The 23615-nt window shown below is 46.9% G+C and overlaps 2 protein-coding genes across 3 annotated transcripts; both read left to right on the top strand.

The window, feature by feature from the left end:
- Positions 1–158: 158 nt before the first annotated feature.
- On the top strand, positions 159–5191 carry LOC138425796 (HLA class II histocompatibility antigen, DM alpha chain). The gene is made up of 5 exons (XM_069564113.1): positions 159–353; positions 2220–2504; positions 3919–4197; positions 4409–4537; positions 4890–5191. The coding sequence occupies exons 1-5, from the start codon at positions 266–268 to the stop codon at positions 4892–4894; spliced, it is 786 nt and encodes a 261-aa protein (XP_069420214.1). The 5' UTR covers positions 159–265; the 3' UTR covers positions 4895–5191.
- Positions 5192–8387: 3196 nt separating this feature from the next.
- LOC138425797 (HLA class II histocompatibility antigen, DM beta chain) lies at positions 8388–21265 on the top strand. 2 transcript variants are annotated; one of them, XM_069564114.1, is made up of 8 exons: positions 8388–8567; positions 10168–10314; positions 10605–15019; positions 15862–16143; positions 17970–18254; positions 19818–19934; positions 20331–20366; positions 20697–21265. In XM_069564114.1, exons 3-8 carry the CDS (start codon positions 14965–14967, stop codon positions 20708–20710), a joined length of 789 nt encoding a protein of 262 aa, XP_069420215.1. In that variant the 5' UTR covers positions 8388–8567; positions 10168–10314; positions 10605–14964; the 3' UTR covers positions 20711–21265. The 2 variants fall into 2 exon arrangements, with proteins under 2 accessions (XP_069420215.1, XP_069420216.1); XM_069564115.1 differs by lacking the exons at positions 8388–8567; positions 10168–10314; positions 19818–19934 and having other exon boundaries at positions 14445–15019.
- The last annotated feature ends 2350 nt before the right edge of the window (positions 21266–23615 follow it).

Genomic DNA, 23615 nt, shown 5'->3' with positions numbered 1-23615 from the left:
GCAGACATTCCTCCACGGCCTCCCCACGCCGCCAGCTACACCCCATGCCTGGCCGGGTGAAAGAGCCAAGTCCTAAGAAGATGGCTTGCTCCAGGTCTCTCCCCAGCGACTAATAACGTCAAACCCTACACTCTTTATGATTGGCTTATCCAGAATGACAAGGGCAGTGGTGGGAAGTGAGCTGGAGAAACATGATCTGGGAAGGAATTTGGGGACCTGGGTCAGCTGGCTGGTAGTTCCTAGTCCCCCGGGGAAGTGTGAAGATATGGATCGTGAGCCGAGCCAGGAAACTGCGCTGCTACGGCTGCTCTCCTTTCTGTGGCTGTTGCCCCTGTCCTGGACCGCCCCTGAAGGTATGACAGTACCTCTCACTGACTTCCATCCTGATTGGGGTAGAGCCTAGGGAGCTGGGGTATTTGAAAGTGACAAGAGTGCTTAGTAAATGGTGAAAGTGTGACGAGAGAGCAAAACGATAGCAGAGTTGGGAAAGAGCCATGCTGTAGATGGACGGTAAACAGTGCCAGAGGTGCTTCGTAGGTTCCATTGAAGACAGTCTCTTGAAGCAGAGATTATTATATCCATTTTCCAGCTGAAGGAAATGAGACTCAGAGTTTAAGTAACTTGGGCAAGTTCACCCCTTTGGTAAGTGGTAGAGCTGGGATTTGAACAAAACAGATGTTATCTCCACTGTTCCTGCGTAGGAACCCTGCACTCTGAAATCAATTCACCTTAACAATTCTTGAGAAACCTCTTAACTTTATTGGTCCTTAGTTTCTTTCTCTGAAAAGGATGGAGTGGAATGGAAGAAGAACCTGGAAGATCCCTCTTACTCTGTCTATCATTCTGGGTACTGGGTTTTGAATAGAATCTTTCTGGCTGGGGAGATTCCTGCCAGGAGTTTCAAAGAATTAGGGATTATTTCCTGCAGCTATGGTACTATTCCCCCAGGCCTGTCTTTGCAAGATCTGCAGGGCTGAGGGAGGGAAGACATATTCAGAGAGGCCTGGTGCCAATGAAGTGCCTGAAAAGAAGCCTGGAGAGTGGTTTTATAGTCTGCTGTGCACTTGCTCAGATGGTTAAGTGTCTGCCTACAATGCGGGATACTCGGGTTCAATCCCTGGGTCGGGAATATCTCCTGGAGAAGGAAATGGCAACCCACTCTAGTATTCTTGCCTGGAAAATCCCATGGATGGAAGAGCCTGGTAGGTTACAGTTCATGGGGTTGCAAAGAGTCGGGCACGACTGAACGACTTCACTTGTGTGTGTCTGAGTGTAGGGTAGGGCACTGTTGTCTATGGCTTAAATCACCATTCCTCCATCCACGTGAAGACTGGGAAACCCATACAGGCCCTTCACAAGTCAACAGGATGGCCTCCTGGGAATTACACAAAGGTCTCTTCTGGGGGAGAAAGTAGCCCTGTGCCAGGACTTCCCAGGTGGGGCTAGCGGTAAAGAACCTGCCTGCCAGTGCAGGAGGTGAGTCCTGCCTGGAGAATCCCATGAACAGAGGAACCTGCTGGCTACAGTCCATAGGGTCGCAAATAATTGGACACGACTGAATGGACTTAGCACGCACACACACAACTCTGTGCCAAGATGCATGGCTTGGTAAGCAAAATGCAAGCTGAATTTCAGCCACAACTTACCTCCTTGGCTGGGTGCTTTGGGGCACAAAAATACAGTCAATGCTGTGACTCTGTCAACTGAATTTGTCACTTTAGATCCTAGAACCTTTGACTTGTTACAGCTTTAGATGTTTTTGTGGACTGGGAAAGTTTGGAGAGATTCTGTAATTTCTTTTTCGCCCTTTTCAGAGCCTAAGAGACAGACACAAGAGGGGTTGTAAACCCGCTACTGCCCCCCTCCTCCCTGGAGCAGGGCTTGCTGTTTTCTTTTTTAAAAAATATTTATTTATTTGGCTGTACTGGATTTTAGTTGAGGTAAGCAGAATCTTCATTAGGTTATGCAGGATCTTCCGTTGTGGCAAGTGGATTCTCTAGTTGTGGCACAAAGGCCCCTGAACTATTGCTCAGTAGCTGCAGTGCACAGGCTTAGTTGCTTCTCAGCTACGGGACCTTCATTTCTGGACCAGGGATCCAACCCAAGTCCCCTGCATTGCAAGGGGGATTCTTAACCCCTGGACCACCAAGGAAGTCCCTTGCTGTTTTCTAAGCTGAAGGGGATCCCACCTCCCTGAACCCCACCTGTCTCTCTTGCAGCTCCTGCTCCAGGGTGGACGGATGACCTACAAAACCACACGCTCCTGCACACAGTGTACTGCCAGGACTGGAGCCCCAGCGTGGGGCTCTCTGAGGCCTACGACGGGGACCAGCTTTTCTCCTTCGACTTTTCCCAGAACATCCGAGTGCCTCGCTTGCCTGAATTTGCCGACTGGGCTCACCAGCATGGAGATACGTCCAACATTATGTTTGACAAAGGTTTTTGCCGGACCATGATCGAGGAAATTGGCCCAAAACTTGAAGGGAAGATCCCTGTGTCTAGAGGTCAGGGCATTTTTCTGTAGAGGTGGGGAGGGGAGCTGCCCTCTTAACCTCATTATACACTGAATTTTTCCCTTTCACACCAATTCCCCATCTCTCATGCTTTCTGGTTCTCCCCTTGAACCTTGATTTTTTTTACCACCCATGGTCTGCACTCTGTTTTTGTTGTAGGCAGAAGAAAAGCCCCTGGGGTGTAGTAGGATTCAAAACTATGGAACTTGATAAATTTAGCAGGGACCAACTGATGCCTTCTGACTGTTAGCACTTGGGTTATGATTGATACTCAGCAAAATGGAAGGGGAGAATGGAAGTATCTGATGATGTGTCTGAATTTCGTTTTATTTATTTATTTTAAAACTTGAGTTTATTAGGGAATACTGATGGATCATAGTAGATGAAAACCCTAGCTGAGTTAACGAAATGGTAGTTAACTGCCTTGGTAAACTAGGCTTAACTACATGGATTAAGTAAGCTTTGTTAATATTTATTTTCTTATTCTGCCATGATTGTTTGGCCATCACAATGTGTTTTTTTAATTGGAATATAGTTGATCCACAGTGCTGTGCCAGTCTCCGCTGCGCAGCCAAGCGACACAGTCATGCACACACATACATTCTGTTTTTAATATTCTTCTCCATCATTGTTTATCCCAGGAGATTGGATATAATTCCCCATGCCACACAGCAGCACCTTGTTGTCCAACTGTTCTAAAGAAAATAGTTTGCAATAATAATGTGTTTTAATGTACATTTTTCAAGATTTAAACAATACCACATCAAAACTGAGTTGACATTAATTGCATGACAAGGTAACTTAAAAAACACATATAGATGTGATCAGCAAGTCTTTCAAATATGTCCAAACATATAGTTCTTGAAACTATCCTTCAAATCAGTATTTTCAATGTTTTTTTAGCAATTGGTTCTTTTTTTTCTGGTGGTTACCTTTATTTTTTAATTTTTGTTTTATATTGGAGTATAGTTGATGTACAATGTTGTGTTAGTTTTAGGTGTACAGTAAAGTGGTTCCCTTACACACATACATATATTCATTCTTTTTCAGTTTCTTTTCCCACATAGGTTATCACAGAATATTGAGTAGAGTTCCTAGTGCCGTAAAGTAGGTCCTTATTGATTATTGATCTTATATATAGCAGTGTGTCTGTTAATCCCAAACTCCTGGTTAAAATGTGCCTGCATTTTTAATGAGAAGACAGCTCATGGTCAGGAGCCCCCCGTGCGGTCCAGTTAGGATGGCGGGGCCCGCGTGGTCTGCCTCTGGTCCAGGTGTGGTTCTTGCCTGGGCAAAGACCTCTCCCATAGCCCCAGTTCCTCATCTCTCCTCCACGTGCCACGGCCCCTCCATAAACGGGGTTCCCATCTGAGCTTCCTTCCCTCACACCTCAATCCCCTCACAGGGTTCCCCATCGTTCAGGTATTCACACTGAAGCCCCTGGAGTTTGGCAAGCCCAACACGCTGGTCTGTTTCATCAGTAACCTCTTTCCACCCACACTGACCGTGGAGTGGGAGCATCAGTCGGCGCCCGTGGAAGGAGTCGGGCCCACTTTTGTCTCTGCGGTTGATGGACTCACCTTCCAGGCCTTTTCCTACCTAAACTTCACACCAGCATCCTCTGATCTTTTTTCTTGCATCGTGACTCATGAGATCGATGGCTACACAGCAATCGCTTTTTGGGGTGAGACCCTTCTCCCTGGAAGCCTGGTTCCTTTGTGGGGCAGAAGAGAGGGGGACCCATGGGAGGGCTTCTTTCTCCACCTGGCCCTTGTTCAGGCCGTTCCCGCTCTGCGCCGACCTCAGTCTTCCCAGCCTCGGGGTCTGCCCTGTCGTAGACAGCCACAGCATCCCCAACCAGGTCTCGGGGCTGATCAGCTCCCCTTTTTCTCCAGTGCCCCAGAACGCGCTGCCTTCTGATCTTCTGGAGAATGTGCTGTGCGGCGTGGCTTTTGGCCTGGGTGTGCTGGGCATCACTGTTGGCGTGGTCCTTATCATCTACTCCCGGAAGCCGTGCTCAGGGGGTACGTTGGGGCATCTGGAGGGGGCGGGAGAGCCAGACACAGTGGCGCACATGTGAGTTTGCCGGGGACCGTCTTGTGACCCAGGGAGCACACAGTGGCCCTTGGGTGGGCAGGCCTGTATCTGCACACCCATCCTCCTGGTTGAGGCCCCGGCTGCACATACACAGTTACAGGTCGGGAGGATGTCTTTGCATGGGGGAGGAGCGGTGGGGGAGCTGGAGGAAGGGCGTTTGGAGATGATCTGGAGACAAGGAGAGAGCAACTTCTGGATGGTGTGTTGCTGGTGGGGAAGGGCCTTTGGGGATGAGAAGGACCCCCCTGATGGATTTTCTCCATCCTTCTCTCTCCTCAGGCTGACTCTTCCTGACCAGAGTCTGATACCAACAGCTGCAGCCATGCAACCAGGAGGTGTTCAGGTTCTCACATCCTGACCAGGATCTCTCCTTCTCAGAGCAGGAGGCCCTGGGACTCCTCTGGGGTGTGTGTGTGTGTGTGTGTGTGTGTGTGTCTGTCTGTCTGTCTGTCTGTCTGTCTGTCTGTGCGAGCATGACAGCCCTCTCAGCTGAGGGCTCTGCATCCAGGGGAACCCAGAGTGGCCTTCTGATCACAACCACACCCCTGCTGTGTCAAGGCAATAAATTTCATTTCTTAATATTGATGTGGCTTCTTTTTTAACTCATGATATTTTATTTCTGGATATTTTAACTCGAGTAGGTTATCATGTCAAACTCAACATGCCTTTACCTGACACAGTTTGCCCTCATTAGGGAGAGAAATGGGAAAACCCCCAACTCCTGGCTGACTCCTGCTTCCTGGTCTCCACACAGCATGACGGCTTTTACTCCTATTAGTCTGTGCAAAATATGTGAGTAATGAAATCAGAGCCTCTTTCTGATAATCTGCTCACACAATAGTGGAGGAAGCTGCTTGCTTTTTTTTCTTTTTTTTAGCACTCTACTCTTTGTGAAAGTGTTCATGCCTAGTAGAGGCTGCCTTGAGGAATATATAACTACCTTCAACCTTCACCATAGCTGGGAAAACAAGAGCTTCAGAGTGGGAAAAATAAGACTTCAGATGCTGTTCTAAGTCATCTTGGTTTTGTGAAAACAGTATAATCAAAAATCACTGAAGTGAAGTGTGAACAGCCTGGAAGGGCCCAGAACTCACGCGTCCTCTCCGATGGCCTGTTCCGTGGCCTGAGGGGACTATCCAGGGAGAACCGTGCTGCTGCTGCCCCGGGTGGGCGGTGGTGGTGTGGTGGGGGGCACATGGCGAATGGTAGTAACTCCCTTTGTCTGCACTTTCTTTCTTGCTTTTCTCGAGGTCTGGGAGTTGCTTTCAAGGAGGGAGTGGCGTTAAGATGAAAAGTGAAATTATTTTGGTGTTGGTGCAAGAGTCTCTGCTTTCTGCATTGTATCAGAATCTCAGGGAAAATATTCGCTTCTTCTGAGAAGCTGGCACCTCCTCTGAACCACCTTATTGCTAAGAGCAGCATGTGTACTGGTTAAGAAGATGGGGTGCAGAACCAGACCACTGGGGATTCAGTCATGACTGTAGCTGTGTTCCCTTGGATGAGTTCCTCAACCTCTCTGTGTCTTGGTGTCATTTTCTGTAAAAGGATGATGTTAACAGTGGTGCCTCCCTGAATAAGGTTGCTGTGAAGCTTACATAAATTAATATCTTGCAGAATGCTTAGAACAGTACTTGGCACGTAGAAAAAGTGCTTGTAACTTAGCCAAGATTTTCACTGGGGAATTCAGCAGCATCATTAACTTGTTTTCTGGAAACAACTTTGACTCTACCTTCAAGTATTATGTGGTCTCTCTTTGAGACCCTTTCCTTTCACTTTACCATTTTGTGTCTGTCCCTTGTTGCTTTCTAGTTCTTCTTGATTTCTCTCTCTCCATTTTCCAACCTATCCAGAAACTTCCTGCCACTCAAGCCTTAAAAGTGGTTTTATTTATTTATCTGTGAGAATTTTTTGGCTGCACCTCTTGGCTTGTGGGATCTTAGTTCCCCGACCAGGAGTGAATCTGGGCCCTTGGCAGTGAAAGTGCAGAGTCGAAAATCACTGGACCACCAGAAAGTTTCCAAACCTTTTTTTAAACTACACTGTGTGACCTTAGACAAGTCACACCCTCTCTCTGGGCCTCAAACTCCTCATCTGTAAAGCCGTGGGCTTAGGTTAGGTGCTCTCTGATCAAGCATTCTGTGATACTGTCACTTATAATATTCAAGAAGCCTTCCAGACCCTCTCTCATCTGATGTCCCTCTTTTAATAAAAATCTTAGTGCCTCCTCTTCCGTGAACCTATGCCTAATCTTCCAGCCCTATCTGACCTTGACTGAAGTCTTCCAAGACGTGATACACTCAGCCCAGACTCTGCCCTCACGGCTATGCCGTCTTGGCTCATGGGTTAGTTTTTTCACACAATTGCTTTGTCATTTCAGTGATTCAGGGACCATGAACAGTTTACACGCTCACCAACTCTCACTTTCCTTTATTGTCATTAGCACTTGAAATTATTTGACTTTCAAATGTTGGCAATTCAGTGGGTGTCAAGTGGTCTCATGTTTTAATTTGCTTTTTTTTGCCTTGCTAGTGAGGCTGGACATCATCTCCTAGGTTTCTCTCTGTGTGAGTTGTTGATTTATATTGTTCATCTATCTTAAAAATGGTTTTTTCATGTGACTGTGGGGGTGGGTGTTTCTGATATATTCCGTATAGTAATCCTATGTCAGCATATAAATACTATAAGTGCCTTCTTCCACTTTGCTGCTCGTCAGTTAAGTTTGTATATGGTCCCTTTCCTAAATAGAATGATTTCATTTTCATGATCAAAACCCATATGGTGGGAAATCCCTGGGGGTCCAGTGGTTAAGACTCCATGCTTCCAATGGAGAAGGCACTGGTTTAATTCCTGGTCATCAAACTAAGATATCACATACACCTGATGTGACCAAAAACTTAAAAAAAACCCACAAAACCCATATGGTTTGTGTTTTCATAATCTTAAGAAATTCTTTCCAAACCCAGGGCAGTAACGTTATAAATTTTGCTGGAACATAAAGTGATAAGGTGAGTCTCCATATTCTCAGTGAGAATATTTTTAAAACATTTGACCAGTTTCAAAATATAAAGCTTTAGGTATATAGAAGTTATAGGCAAATAGTCAAACGTCTGCTAACTACTTTTATTTAGTTACTCACAAGTTTAAAATCACATAATTTATAACATAGTATTTTAACACATATTGCTGTTTCCACTTTCATGTTCCATAATTTTTAATCTAATTCTTCTCATGTATTTATTTTTGATTATGCTAATGGTTTCTAGATTATCTGATTGATTGATTTAAAAATAAATCCATTTATTTAAACTAAAATGCCCCACCCAAACCAGTTTATTCTTCTCTCCCATCTCCCGGCCCCTGTCTCGGCACCCACAAATCTGTTCTCTTCCATTCCTATAAGCTTGTTTATGACTATTATTCCACATAATAAAGAGATTATATGGTATTTTTCTTTTCCCAACTTATTTCATTTCACATAATGCCCTTGAGGTCCATCCATGTTGTTGAAAATGACAACATTTTATTTTTTATGACTGAATAGTATCCCATTATATGTACACACGACAATTTCTATTTTCTTTCATTCACTGATGGACAGTTAGGTTGTTTCCATTTTGTGTCTATAGTAAATAATGCTGCAGTGAACATGGGGGTATATATATATACACATATTTGAATTAATGTTTTTGTTTTCTTTGAATCAAGACCCAGAAGTGGAATTGCTAGATCATATGGTAGTTCTGTTTTTTTATTGTTTTGAGGAACTTCTGTACTGTTGCTGAATCCTTATGCAATATGGTAGGAATGGAAGTTGGTTAAGCCACTCTGGAAAACAGTATGCAGGCTCCTCAGCTATTTGTTAATTGAAATCATTTTAGAATAATGTATCTTCTCCAAAGAACTTTGAAAGAGTGGCCATAATTTGGAAAGGGAAGAATTTAAGGACTTATATCGAAGGTAATTCTCTCTTTTCTGATGGATAATTTTGGGTAAAAATGCTTTGCTTTGCTTTGTGTTTATCTGGCCATCTATGATGTTGCACTGAGCCTTCTATTAGTGTTTGTCATTCTCCTTTCACATTTGGATCTTGACTGATCTGGAGTCTTTGCATGTGGTGTGAGTATGTTGACAGCTTCCTTTTTCTCCAAACACTGAATTGACATTAATGTCATTTAGAAACTATTTGATTTATTCCCAGGAATTTTATGCCAAATTCCTCCGTATGCATGGATTTGTCTCTGAATTATTCTGTTCAATGGCTTTGTCAGTTTCTTGCTCAGTTAAACATGTTTAAATTATTACGGCTTTTTATAAATGTTTTCATATTTGACAATGCTAGTTTCCATTTCTTTGCCACCTCACTTCCCAGAAAACTATATTATGCTCTTCTTTATCAAAATTGTCTAAGATTCTCATGGACTTTATTATCATATATATTTTAGAGTCAGTTTGTCAAATTCTGCTTTGATTTTGGTTAGGAATATGGGGGGAACCTGACTTCTTCATTGTGATAGGATGCCTCATCCATGAATAATGTTATGTCTCTTCACTTCTTGAGGTCTTCATTTATGTACTTTAATAAAGTTTTCCTTTTATTCCATTAAGTTCTTATACTTTTGTATATTAATTTCTAAATATATAAATATATTACGGTTTTTAAATTCCTATTAGAAATGGTTGACAATTTTCCATTATTTTCTGATTATTAAGATATTATTATAGGGCTTCCCTGGTGGCTTAGATGGTGAAGAATCTGTTTCTAATGCAGGAAACCTGGGTTTGATCCCTGGGTCAAGGAGAACCCCTGGAGAAGGAAATGGCTACCCACTCCAGTGTTCTTGCCTGGAGAATTCCATGGACAGAGGAGCCTGGCTACAATCCATGGGGTTGCAAAGAGTCAGACAGGATTGAATGACTAATACTTTCACTTTTTCAAGATATTATTATAGTGTAGGATTTTGAATCATAAATCCTGAGTTCAAGTCATCGCGCTATTACCCAGCATCTGAGCAAAGCTGAGCAATCACTAACTTCCCTCTGCCTCCATTTTTTCATAGCTAAGATGGGGAGGTAATAACATGATTCAAAGGTGGTGGTGGCAGGACTTCCCTGGGGGTCCAGTGTCTAAGACTCCATGTTCCCAATGCAGGGGGCCCGAGTTTGATCCCTGGTCAGGGAATAAGATCCAACATGCCACAGCTAAAGGTCTTGCATGCTGCAACTAAGTCCTGGCTGAGTCAAATAAATTAAATATTTTTTTAAAAAGACTTGTGGCAAATCAGGTAAAATATATGCTAGTAGTTCAAGTAATCCGGCTGCAGGACGGAAAGATGTTGAACTAGTTATAGCTACTGTAACCCAAAGGTCAGGGTCTAGAGTAGCGAATCCTAACAGAGAAGATGAAGAGTGAGAAGAGGTGAGATGGCAGGTGGGCGGACGTGAAGCTGAACAGACGGGGAAGTCACGTAATCCTGACCCAATGCAGAAGTGTGTAGTTTTGGGAAGACATTGAAGGAAGTCACAAATGTGGTCTTATACTCTTGGTTTTCAATTGCAGATGTTGGATGGATTGAACAATTTTTGACTTTATAAAACGGAAGCTTAAGGGAAAACCATCTGTCAGGAGAGGAGCCTGTGTGCATACAGGGACACTAGGAAATACCTAGAAGAGCTCCAGTATTATGGCCAGCCTCTCGGAAAAAGCGTAAGACCACATTGGTGAATTTCATCCATGTGCCAATGATGTCACTGTAGTTGGTTTTGTTTTCACCAGTCCAGGTGGCTGGTAGACCCTCAACAGAAACATACACTTCCAAGCTTGTGCGGTTATACACCAACCGCCTTCCTCTTCTCTGATGTGAAGGCAGCCCACTTCCAGGCCTACTCAATGGAGAGGACTTCCTGGGCACCAGACCCACAATGACGTCTCTTTTCTCTTTTAAGTCCCCCATTCAGACTGCTTGCCTGCTTTAACAAAAACTCTTCTCTTTCTAGGTGTTTCTTCTCACTCTCCAACTGACCTGCAAGTGAACGACATGGAGGCAGAGGTCACATCTCTTAGCTCTTGGGAGTCTGTATAATGCTTTGCACACACACACCATAGTTAGTCCACTTCTGGCCTTGGTGGCTAGGTTGGTGGAAGAGGCAGTGGGCAAGGAGGGGACTCACTCTTTGGGCCCTCCTATAGCGGCAGTAAAAGAGGGACAGGGACTCCCCTGGTAGCCCAGTGGTTGAGAATCCACGTGCCAGTGCAGGGGACCCAGGTTTGATCTCTAATTTAGGAAGATCCTACAAGCCACAGGAAAACTAAGCCCGTGCACCAGGACTATTGAAGTCCGCGAGCCCTATAGACTGTGCTCTGCAGCAAGAGGTCCTTACACCACAGCTGGAGAAAGCCCATGAGCAGCAGTGAAGACCAGGTATAGCCAATAAATAAATAAATACAGAGGGACAGCACAAGAGAAGCTGCCTGGGGTTCCCTAATGTCAGTCCTGGGTTCTACATAAATGGTCATCCAATCACCGACAGCCACAGGACTGGAAAAGGTCAGTTTTCACTCCAATCCCAAAGAAAGGCAATGCCAAAGAAAGCTCACACTACCGCACAATTGCACTCATCTCACATGCTAGCAAAGTAATGCTCAAAATTCTCCAAGCCAGGCTTCAACAGTATGTGAATCATGAACTTCCAGATGTTTAAGCTTGATTTAGAAAAGGCAGAGGAACCAGAGGTCAAATTACCAACATCTGGTAATTCAAAATGGATTACCAATGTTGGATCATTGAAAAAGCAAGAGAGTTCCAGAAAAACATCTGCTTCTGCTTTATCGCCTACGCCAAAGCCTTAGACTGTGTGGATCACAACAAACTGTGGAAAATTCAAGAGATGGGAATACCAGACCACCTGACCTGCCTCCTGAGAAATCTGTATGCAAGGCAAGAAGCAACAGTTAGAACCAGATGTGGAACAACAGACTGGTTCCAAATTGGGAAAGGAGTACGTCAGGCTGTATATTGTTACTCTGCTTATTTAACTCATATGCAGAGTACATCATGCAAAATGCCTGGCTGGATGAAGCACAAGCTGGAATCAAGACTGCTGGGAGAAATATCAATAACCTCAGATATGCAGATGACACCACCCTTATGGCAGAAAACGAAGAGGAACTAAAGAGCCTCTTGATGAAAGTGAAAGATTAGAGTGAAAAGGTTGGCTTAAAGCTCAACATTCAGAAAACGAAGATCATGGCATCCAGTCCCATCACTTCATGGCGAATAGATGGGGAAACGATAGAAACAGTGACAGATTTTATTTTTCTGGGCTCCAAAATCACTGCATATGGTGACTGCAGCCATGAAATTAAAAGACACTTGCTCCTTGGAAGAAAAGCTATGACCAACATAGACAGTATATTAAAAAGCAGACACATTACTTTACCAACAAATGTCCATCTAGTCAAAGCTATAGCTTTTCCAGTAGTCATGTATGGATGTGAGAGTTGGACTGTAAAGAAAGCTGAGTGCTGAAGAATTGATGCTTTTGAACTGTGGTGTTGGAGAAGACTCTTGAAGCGTCTCTTGAATTGCAAGGAGATCAAACCAGTCCATCCTAAAGGAAATCAATCCTGAGCGTTCATTGGAAGGACTGATGTTGAAGCTGAAACTCCAATACTTTGGCCATCTGATGCGAAGAACTGACTCATTGGAAAAGACCCTGATGCTGGGAAAGATTGAAGGCAGGAGGGGAAGGGGACGACAGAGGATGAGATGGTTGGATGGTATCACCGAGTTAATGGATATGAGTCTGACTCTGGGAGCTGGTGATTGACAGGGAGGCCTGGCGTGTAGCGGTTCATGGAGTCGCAAAGAGTCGGACACGACTGAGCGACTGAACTGAACTGAAGTGAATTACCAACAATGCTCAAGACAGTTGAAATATTCTTTGGAGTTGACTAGAAGTGGGGACAGAGCTATGTGTGTAAAAACAAACACAAAAAAGTAGAGTCAAGAGGAAAAAGGGAAGGAAGAAACCGCTTCGCTGAGCACAGGTCGCTGGGTTTTTCTGTCCAGCTTAATTCTAAAACCACATTCAATCTTCTCATTAATAGAGAAGTGAAATTGCCTGCGTTTCCTGTTGCTGCCTTATGGAAGGTTTCACATCTTTGGCTGCCTGAGCAGAGACCCAGGCACAAGAGGGAGCTCTCCGAGCCTCCAGAAGCTGGCGGAAGGCCACGCAGGGAGCATTCCAGTTCCAGGCAGGCTTTGGAGACCTTGATAAGGATCCCGAGACCTGGTTCCTAAGGTTAGGGTCACCACCTACCTAGGAGGAGAGACTTTCAAAGGGGAAGTGAACATGTGTGCAGGGGAACTCACACAGTTTTGAGGCTGTTGAAAGACAAAGTAGAAGAGACACTGGTTCAGAGTGGGAGGAACTCTGAGCATTGGAAAGAGAAGACTCAGAGGCATGTGCTGGCTCTTCCCGTTTTCCTTTTCTCAGCTTGGGCCACCACAGGCTACCTCTATGTGCTCCTCTCAGTCCTAGGACAGTGAGTGTGTGGGCACACTCAAATGTTTGTGTGTGTGTACCTTGAAACCTTTGGTGTGAATCTTCAACTTGTTTTCCAAATTATAAAAAGGACCATTAACAGGACTTTTAAGATTAAATGAAATAGTGTGGCTCTCATAGTATCCGCCACAAAGTAGAAGCTCACTAAATTTTGGACTCCCCCCCACCTCCTCCGTTTTCGGTTCATTCAACACCCTTCACGGCTGATTAGAGAAGTTCAAGTGTAGAACAATCTTGTAACCAGGTGGGGCTGAGGGCGGGGGTGGTAGGAAAACACGGTCAGAGCATCAGTGAAGCTCAACTAATTACACAAAACCAGCCTTTGGTTCCTGATATTCGTCTATATTTTCATTTGGAGGATATAGTTTCCCCTTTCCTCTCTTCTTCAGAAATATCATATTCTCTTGGAGTCAGGGACTTGGAGGGAGGATGGGTGTTAAGGGGTTCCCTCCTCATCCTCTTTTGTTTAGCTCACTATTAAGTCAAGTTCAAGAGCTTTCAGGAACCAAGCTGGGGAGAGGCAGCCCTGAAGACTGGTGGGGACCACAGGGAAGTCAACTGAGGGTTTTCCATTTGTAATGGAAAAATCTACCAGTTGTATAGGTCACAGGTGAGAATGAATTGCTAAGTGAAGTTTGTCTTTTCCTGGGGAAGAAGAACAGGGAACGTTTATCTCATTTTCCTAGTGGCTTCACAATGCGAGGAGGGCCTGCCCCAAGACAGATGGGACCTGTCAGGGAAACACATAGGGGAATTTTGAGTTTGGGGGAGACAAGTGAGCTTTGGGCACTGGCTCATGACCAGCTATATATCAAGCAGATTAGTGGGGTTGCCCAGCGGTCTGCCCTGAGATGGTTCAAAGGATAGGGTGTCCTGGCTCCAGAAAGCAGAAAGGGGAAAATGAAACTCGTCTGGCTAGAACGGAAGAAGCAATGGAAGCCCAGGGAGGGACTGTTCAGGGCTGTGGCCCTGAGCTCTTAGGAACAGCACCTCTTATTCTGCCATCTTGCTTTGAGGCCAGAAAAGAAGGGCCTCTTGTCCATCTGTTTCCTGGGTGACAGGACAGACCACGGGTTATGTAATCAAGGGTTAAGTTCCCCAGTAACTTCCCTTAAAGGAGCAAGAGAGGTGACCTTGTCTCAGTATCTGGGGAGACCTTGAGAGAAAACAGTTAGACCAGTGGGCAGTCTAGGCTGCATACATCCTGGGAATACAGGGTTATTCTCTCCACCAATCTAGGGAAATCCACCTGTGTGTGTGTGTGGGTGTGTGTGTGAGAGTTGCTCAGTCGTGTCCGACTCTGCAACCCCATGGACTGCAGCCCACCAGGCTCCGCTGTCCAAGGGAGTCTCCAGGCAAGAGCACTGGAGCGGGATGCCATTTCCTTCTCAAGGGAAATCCACCTGCAGACTGGTTGTTCTGTGGGATAGTAAGAGACCAGTTGCTAAAAGCCCAGGGCAGGATGAGATCTACCTGGTAACTGATGATGCTGGGCTGAGATGCTCAATGATTTGTCTCTATACTTGTCCCCGCCTACCTAGGCAGTCTGACAATTCTCAGTTTGGAACGCTCACATGATCTGGCAAGGAACAGGTTTATTATCTCGGGCCTTAGTAGCCCCAAACTGCTCATTTAGAGAGCATCAAGGGGCCCCGGGCAGTACCACATTCCCACTTAGTGTGTAGAGATACTCTACCCAGGCTGGAACTTTTGGGGTAGACGAAGACCCAGGGCCCCTGGAGGAGCTGGTCCAGGGGACCGAACTCCCCGTGTCTCCCCAGAGCAAAGAATGACTGTCCTCTTGCCGCTGCTGCTGGGCCTCAGCCTGGGCTGCACCGCAGCAGGTAAGGACTCTCCCTTCCTCTGCTCCCTTTGGATTGGGAGGTTCTGTTTTGCTATTGGATTCGGATACCCCAAAGCAGTCTATCTCCCTATTATATACTCCCACCACACTTTGTACTGTAGCGTTGCAGCAATTTTTTGAATTTATATTTTTAAATTGAAGTATTGTTGATTTACAATATTGTGTTAATTTCTGCTGAGCAAAGTGACTCAGTTATGCACATGTATAGTTCTTTTTTATATCCTTTTTCATTATGGTTTATCCCAGGATATTACTATAGCTGCCAGCGCTACACAGTAGAAACTTGTTCATCCATGTAGCAAATTTAATGCAATTAAGCTGTGTAATTATTTGTGTGACAGATATCTCTTGCTGGAATGTAGGCAAAGGTGATGACGGCCCTGTTGATAGCTGCTGTGTCCCCAGTTCCTCGCGTGGTGTCTGGCACACGGCGAGTCCTCCAGATATACATGCGGCATGGATATTTAATAATGTATACGGCACAGAACAAGCCTGACTCTTTCCTTTGACCCCCTTTTCTCACTCAGTCATTGGTCTTACTGAAAATCTTAATCCTGGGAGATTGTTGTGTTTAAACATGCAAATAATTTTGGGTCACTTGTGTCTCCATGCTGAGTCTTCTGTAAAGAGGAAATGGGATCTAGGAACTTCTCTGTTAGGATTACCTAGTGCCTGCATCAAGACTTGCAGAGACTCCTGTTCATGAGCTTGGTGAGCAGATGATGCCTCAGGCAGGAATTCTGTGCCCTCCTCACCAGGTGTAACTGAGGCTTGGGCTCCTGCAGAGGACTCTGAGCTGCCCCCTTTCTCTGGCTCCTGCAGGTGGCTTTGTGGCACACGTGGAAAGCACCTGTCTGTTGGACGATGATGGGAATCCAAAAGAGTTCACGTATTGCGTCTCCTTCAACAAGGACTTGCTGACCTGCTGGGATCCCCTGCAGGCCAGTATGGTTCCTCGTGAATTTGGGGTGCTGAACGGCTTGGCCAAGTACCTCTCAGATTCCCTCAACAGTGACGATGTCCTGATCCAGCGCTTGTCCAGTGGTCTGCAGGACTGTGCCGTGCACACCCAGCCCTTCTGGAGCTCTCTGACCCACAGGACACGTAAGGAGAGAGGGGAGCAGAGGGATGGTGCGGAGAGGGGAGGCTGGAAGGCTCCCTCCACTGACAGGGGGTTTAATGTGGGCAGAAAAGAAGCAGATAAATGGGAGGACCTGTGATGTAGAAAGAGAGGGAAACAAGGGGGTTGACAGGGATGGGGCTGGAATGCAAACTGGGTGGTGATATTTGAGCAGGCAAGGAGCTTCTGCAGGGAGAGTAAGAATGTTCTCCTTTGATTCAGGGCATCTCAGGAGACAGATCCAAGTTCAGCCAGGGGTTGAACTGTCAGAATAACCAGAATGGCTTTCCCCAAAATGCTTGTGCCTCTGTATCCCAGGTTCTGGTGTCCCGGGTCTAAGATGGGCCCAGGCATGGGACAATTTGGAAAGCCTCCCAGGGAATTCTGAAGTAAAGTGAAAGTGAAAGTCGTTCAGTTGTGTCCGACTCTTTGCAACCCCATGGACTGTACAGTCCGTGGAATTCTCCAGGCCAGAATACTGTGGATAGCCTTTCCCTTCTCCAGGGGATCTTCCCAATCCTGGGATCGAACCCAGGTCTCCCATGTTGCAGGCGGACTCTTTACCAGCTAAGTCACAAGGGAAGCAAACTCTTTCCCTAATCACTTGCATAGAGAATGACTTGAGATTGGTTAAAAAAAACAAACAAACCCAAACTTGAAGTTCTCTATCTTAAAAAGTATTGTGTCTCAAGATATCATTTCTCAGAATTGCCTGGGGAAGGTGCTTGTTAAAAATGCAAGTCCTGGGATTTCCCTGGTGGTCCAGTGGTCAAGAATCAGTGCTTCCAGTGCAGGGGGCTCAGGTTCAACCCCTGGTCAGGGAACTAGGATCCCGGAAGCTGCGTGGCACAGCCAAAAACAAAAACAGAAATAAATTTAAAATAAAAACATAAAAATAAAAATGCAAGTCCTTGAGAGCTACTGCAGATCTGTTGAATAAAAATATCCAGGGATGCAGGCTAGGGAATCTGCATTTTAACACAATATCTTGGATTTTTATCGAGGATTTTATTTGAAAGACACCCAAGCAAGCTGAAGGGTCACCTAGAAAAATAAATTACTAACAGGTGGCAATATGAACGATCTGATGAATTGGGTCCACCCTCATCCAAATTTAAGAGTTAGTCCTGAATTAGTCTTGCTTCCTTAAACTATTCAGGCTTCCCAGATGGCACAGTGGTAAAGAATCTGCCTGCTAGTGCAGGAGACTCAGGAGATAGGGGTTCAATCCCTGGATCAGGAAGATCCCCTGGCGTAGGAAACGGCAACCCACTCCAGTATTCTTGCCTGGGAAATCCCATGGACAGAGGAAACTGGCAGGCTCCAGTCCATGAGCTCGCAAAGAGTCAGACACGACTGAGCACGCAAACATGCCTTAAACTCTTCAAGGGAAAAAAAATACTTTCTTTACCAAGTTAATCTGTTCAATGTGATTTGAGGACAAGGGTGTTTTCCTACTTTTGCTCACCCCCATCTATAAGTCTGGATGACAATTTGCTTTTAAATACTTGCAATGAATACAATGCCTTCTGAAACAGCTTGCAGTTCAGCCCCAGCTTCTACTTACAGTGATCAAACAGGATTTTGGAGGAACGAGAAAGAAAGGAGCAGGGATGGAGTGGGAGACAGGAAAGAGTACAGAGGAATATATTCCAGCCTCTCATTTTCAGAGGGATGTGTGCAGGCCTGGGGTGAGCGCGGGGAGGGTGGGTGGGCAAAATCCAAGAAGCATTGAAGTAGGAGAGAAACCAGGTTGGAGGAAAAGCCAGGGTGGTACCCTCCTTCGTGACTGTTTCTTCCTCCTGTGCAGGCCCGCCGACCGTGCAGGTAGCCAGAACCACTCCTTTTAACACGAGGGAGTCTGTGATGCTGGCCTGCTACGTGTGGGGCTTCTACCCAGCGGACGTGGCCATCACGTGGAGGAGGAATGGGCAGGAGGTCCTCCCACACGGCACAGCCTGGAGGGTCATCCAGCCCAATGGAGACTGGACGTACCAGACCGTCTCCCATCTGGCCACAACGCCCTCTTTTGGGGACACCTACACTTGTGTGGTCGAGCACATTGGGGCTCCTGAACTCATCCTTCAGGACTGGAGTAAGTGTGCAGCAGGCGGGAGGAATTAGCGTTAAAGCAGAGAGCTACTGGAATTCCCTGGCAGCCCAGTGGCTAAGATTCTTCGCTTCCACTTGCAGGGGGCCCAGGTTTGATCCCTGGTCAGGGAATTGAGACCCACACGTGCTGCTCTAGCGTGGCCAACAAAAACAACAAAAAGCAGAGACCTACTGCAAGTGGGTTGGAGAAGGCAATGGCACCCCACTCCAGTACTCTTGCCTGGAAAATCCCATGGACAGAGGAGCCTGGTGGGCTGCAGTCCGTGGGGTCGCTGAGTCGGACACGACTGAGCGACTTTACTTTCACTTTTCACTTTCATGCATTGGGGAAGGAAATGGCAACCCACTCCAGTGTTCTTGCCTGGAGAATCCCAGGGACGGGGGAGCCTGGTGGGCTGCCGTCTCTGGGGTCGCACAGAGTTGGACACGACTGAAGCGACTTAGCAGCAGCAGCAGCAGCACTGCAAGTAGGTGGTTGTAAAAAAAAAACACCGGTACTTTGGCAGAGGGAGGAAGCTGTAGAGAGGTCCACGGTACAGGGAAGAGAGGGAGATGCTGAAAACGAGCAAGTCTGGAGGAACTCGTGGAGCGTGCTTGACCAGAGATGGGGCCAGGGGATACTGGGGCATAAAGAGTTAATCATCCTTGCTGTTGCTATGGTGCTGTGGTTGGTGTTCTGCGCTTGTTGGAAGGTGGGAGGGGAGCCTGATTGTCTTGAGAAGAGGATGTTGATTTGGTAACCGTATTTTCAGAGCCCCAAATTGTGATGCAGTATTCTAGGATCTTCAGATTTCCACTGTTCCGTTGTCAGGTCAGGGATGGGAACTGGAGAAATAAAGATCGCAGGAGAGCGAGGAGCCTCTTGGTGTCAGAGAGGGGAAGCCCAGGCTGACAGATGCTTTGATGTGCACATTTGAGGGCTACCGTGTCAAGCCAATCATCACTGTTTGAACCCTAGGACTGGAAGTAGTTAAAGGAAAGGAATTTGGGAGGGGCACAGGATTCAGACTAGGACCAGTTCCAGGATGTGGGGGCTGTGGAGGTGGGATAGACACAGGTTCTGGAAGGACCCACGGCCAGTCTGAAAGCGGACAGGCAGAGACACCTAAGCCCTCGGATAGCAAGGAACTGCAGAAAGGAAAGGGGGAAAGACAATTTAATGGGAAAATGCTCGAATAAAGCAGTCAAGGGAGCAAGTATTGTCACCACAGGCAAGTGAAGAGAGGAGTGGGGGGCCCTGCATTCTCCGGTCAGGGTGCCTTTGGGGTGAAGAAAGAAAACGGGAAGCCTGGAGGGCCCTACGGTCTCAGAGAGCATCTGGAAGCCGGGGTACAAACCTGGGGAGAGGGGTTCCTCAGGGACCTTCAGGAACAGAGACCCACGGGACAGGGGTTTTGAGGAAAGGCCACTTGCTCAGGCCTGGATTGGTGTGAGCCCCGGGCCCCGGATGAGCACCTCTGAACCTCTGGGCGGAGGTCGCAGTCAGCGAAGGCGCTCTGGGGGCCAGCTCTGGGAACTGGTTGCAGTTCAGTTCCTGTGTCCGCAGCTCCTGGGCTGTTGCCTGTGCAGGCGGTGAAGGTTTCCTTGTCTCTGGTAACGCTGGTCCTGGGCTTCATCGTCTTCGTTTTTGGTCTGCGCAGTTGGCAGAGAGCCGCCTCCTCCGGTGAGTGAGCCTCCCGAAACGCCAGACCCAACCTCTGCTCACTTTGTGTTTGTGACTGGCTCTCCCGTGGCGTCCCCCATCGCCATGGGGGAGACTTTCATCCACCAGGCCTGTCCTGGGCGGGAGGGATCAACGGAGAGATGGGGATCGGCATCTACACACTGCTATGGATAAAGCAGATCACTAACAGGAACCTGCTGTATAACACAGAAAACTCCCCAGCACTCTGCAGTGGCTTAGATGGGAAAAGAATCGAAGATGAGAGGGGTATAGGTAGATGTATGCACTTTGCTGTACACTTGAAACCAATACAACAGCGTAAATCAACTATAGTCTAATAAAAATTAAAAAAGAAAAGAAAAGACTGTCCTCAACGCAAATATTTTCTTCTCCTAGGCTACATTTTCCTCCCGGGGTCCACTTATCCAGAAGGTAATGTCTCTGTTGGTCTGTGCACCTCCTGGTCCCTTGGAGGGGGAGACAGAGGGCGTTATCTCTGGTGCTGATGGCGGGGGCGGTGCGCGTCTGCTGGGATCAGGCTGAGTGTGATTGAAGCTGCTGCTGTTGGGCTCAGGAGCAGAAAGCAGGAGCACCGGCCCCCTCCGCTTCTGCCCGACAGTGTGTCTGAAAGTGGCTTCTAGTGCTTGGTGCTCTAGAATTTTCCACCTCACTGTGTTAAGGGCTCTGGCATGGATGGTTATAGGGACAAACAGGGTCAAGTTGGCTCGAAGCATTATTATCTCCTTTTCCTTTCTTCTGCAGGTCATCACGATTGATAGAGGCCGGACCCTACAGCTTTCCCTCCACGTGAGGAGGAGGCCTGAACTCTTGGGGATGCTGCTGGGGCCCTCCACATCTTCTTGGACCCTGTGGTTTCTCTATTTAATTCTTTGAATTTCCCAGTGTTCCCTGTGTGAGGGCTTTCCTGGTGGCTCAGCTAGTAAAGAATCCGCCTGCAATGCGGGAGACCTAGGTGTGATCCCTGGGTTGGGACGATCCCCTGGAGAAGGGAAAGGCTACCCACTCCAGTATTCTGGCCTGGAGAATTCCACAGATTGTAAAGTCCATGGGGTCACAAAGAGCTGGACACGACTGAGCGACTTTCACTTCACTTCACTTCCCTATGTGAACCTTAGTAATTTGGGGAAACTCATTCCTGGTAAAAATATTCTGTAACCAAGGTGCTGTCCATAGGCAGACCCCAGGGCTAAATATCTGGGGTGAATATCATCTGGGGAGGAAGGTTAAAGACCCTCTTGGGGGCCCCCCTGTGTCACAGAGGGCGTGAGTCACTGTTGATTGTCTCTGAGGAATAAACTGGTGGAATCCTGTTTTTTTCCATGCTTTTTCCTGCGGTCCTGGGGAGGGACAGCGGGCAGTCGGGCTGGGCTTGATTCGCTCCAGTCGGTGTTTCCTCCCATTTTCCCATCTGGACATGACAGAACTGGGGGCTGTTTTCTGCTGGATAATTCATAAGCAGACTTTAAATTTTGGTGGGAGGGAGTCACAGAGTCAGAGATAGTAGGAGGTTAACAGTTTTCTGAACTCATAAGGGATCTTAATGAGGCTTAAATGAGTTCATACTTGTAATTGGCCAAGAACAGTACCTGGCACCCAGCCAGCCCGCCTCCGTGACGTTAGCTGTCAGCGGTCACTCTACTTTCCGGGCCAGGCTTCCTACCAGGTGCTTTACTTGCTCTGTTTCATTTGATCTTCATCACAACTCTGACAGACCCTCAGGCAGGGTTCAAGGGGCAGAGCTCAACTTCAGATCTGAATTCTGGGCCGTTACTCCTTCCACAACCAGCATGGGAAAGGGACCACAGCTCGAGCGCTTGTCACGACGTGGGCAGTGGGCTAGGTGCTTTATGCTGTGTCTCATTCACGCTCCACAATCACCCGGTAAGGGGGACGTGGTCTGCCTCCAAGTCCCAAGATGAAAGTGAGGTTCAGAGAGGTTAAATAGCTTGCCCAAGATTGAACAGCAAATTCTCTACAGGATGTTGGTCTGGCTTAGCTGGAAGTAACTAGGCTGCTGTATTCGGAGGACTTTCCTGCTGGCGCACGCACCATTCTTCAGAGCCCCCCTTTCATTCCCTCCACCTGGTGCCCATGGGGGCATGCACCGTTTGGGACTGGATTTCACACAGGACAAGAGGGTGCTTTAAAGAGAGCTGAGCGCCGAAGAATTGATGCTTTTGAACTGTGGTGTTGGAGAACATTCTTGAGAGTCCAAACTGCAAGGAGATCCAACCAGTCCATCCTAAAGGAGATCAGTCCTGGGTGTTCATTGGAGGAACTGATGTTGAAGCTGAAACTCCAATACTTTGGCCACCTGATGTGAAGAACTGACTCACTAGAAAAGACCCTGATGCTGGGAAAGATTGAAGGCAGGAAGAGAAGGGGACGACAGAGGATGAGATGGTTGGATGGCATCACTGACTCGATGGACATGGGTTTGGGTGGACTCCGGGGGTTGGTGATGGACAGGGAAGCCTGGCGTGCTGCAGTCCATGGGGTCGCAAAGACATGACGGAGTGACTGAACTGAACTGAACTGAACTGGAGAGGTGCTGATCATTCCCAGTGAAGGGTGACACCTGCTGGACCCAGGTGGCATTGTCTTTGGAATGAGAGTTGGCGTCTAGAAAGAATCCAGAAATGAAAACACATACTGGAGGAGTTTAGCCTGACAGAAAGTTGTGGACAGAGAACAAGCGGTTAAGAATGCACGTCTGCCAAAAAAGAAAAAAAAGAATACATGTCTGTGTGTGGGTGTCTATGTAGGAACATGGTAAGCAGAATCTGATGAGCTGCGGGAAGGGGTCAGAAGACAGTGTGTGGAATCTTCCTGGCTTGTCTCCATGGTGGTCTGTGTGGGTGCCTGGTGGGTGGGGTTGGGTCCCTTCCTCCTTGCATGGTTTCTGTCCTGATGGGGGCCTGGAGAACAGTGGGGATAGCACTGATCGTACAGCCTTCATATCCAAGGCAGGTGCTCAGGCATAAAAAAAGAAGAAAACAATTCCATTTGCAGCAACATGGATGGGCCTAGAGATTATTTTACTAAGTGAAGCAAGTCAGAAAGAGGAAGACAAATACCATGTGATACCACTTATATGTCGAATCTAAAATAAGATACAAATGAATTTATCTACGAAACAGACTCACAGATACAGAGAATGGATGGATGGTTGCCAAGAGGTGGGCTTGGGAGAGGGACGGTTTGGGAGTTTGGGGTTGGCAGATACAAATTATTGTATATAGAATGTATCAACAAGGTCCTACTGTAGAGCCCAGGGAATTATAGTCAGTATCCTGTGATAAATCATAATGGAAACGAATATAAAAAAGGAGGCATATATATAAACTCCGGGAGTTGGTGATGGACAGGGAGGCCTGGCGTGCTGCAGTCCATGGGGCTGCAAAGAGTCGGACACGACTGAGCGACTGACCTGAACTGATGTGTGTATGTGTGTGTGTGTGTGTGTGTATGTGTATAACTGAATCACTTTGCTGTACAGAAGAAATTAACACAACATTGTCGAGCAACTATGATTCAATTGAAAAAAAGAGTAGGTGCTCAGGGTTTGTCTAATCAGTGAATTGATTTCCACTACGTCCATGCTTTCCCCAGAAAGATCCTTGTGATCAAGGCACCTCTTCTGGAAGGAGTTTCGCCAGA

The sequence above is a fragment of the Ovis canadensis genome, chromosome 20 (genome assembly GCF_042477335.2).
Source record: "Ovis canadensis isolate MfBH-ARS-UI-01 breed Bighorn chromosome 20, ARS-UI_OviCan_v2, whole genome shotgun sequence".
Taxonomy (NCBI): domain Eukaryota; kingdom Metazoa; phylum Chordata; class Mammalia; order Artiodactyla; family Bovidae; genus Ovis; species Ovis canadensis.
This window is presented reverse-complemented; position numbering and strand designations above follow the sequence as displayed.

Coding starts and splice junctions, on each gene's coding strand:
- LOC138425796 (XM_069564113.1), top strand. CDS start 266: ATGGATCGTGAGCCGAGCCAGGAAACTGCGCTGCTACGGCTGCTCTCC. Junction 354..2,219: donor GTCCTGGACCGCCCCTGAAG/GTATGACAGTAC, acceptor TCTCTCTTGCAG/CTCCTGCTCCAGGGTGGACG. Junction 2,505..3,918: donor GAAGATCCCTGTGTCTAGAG/GTCAGGGCATTT, acceptor ATCCCCTCACAG/GGTTCCCCATCGTTCAGGTA.
- LOC138425797 (XM_069564114.1), top strand. CDS start 14,965: ATGACTGTCCTCTTGCCGCTGCTGCTGGGCCTCAGCCTGGGCTGCACC. Junction 15,020..15,861: donor CCTGGGCTGCACCGCAGCAG/GTAAGGACTCTC, acceptor TGGCTCCTGCAG/GTGGCTTTGTGGCACACGTG. Junction 16,144..17,969: donor CTCTCTGACCCACAGGACAC/GTAAGGAGAGAG, acceptor CCTCCTGTGCAG/GCCCGCCGACCGTGCAGGTA.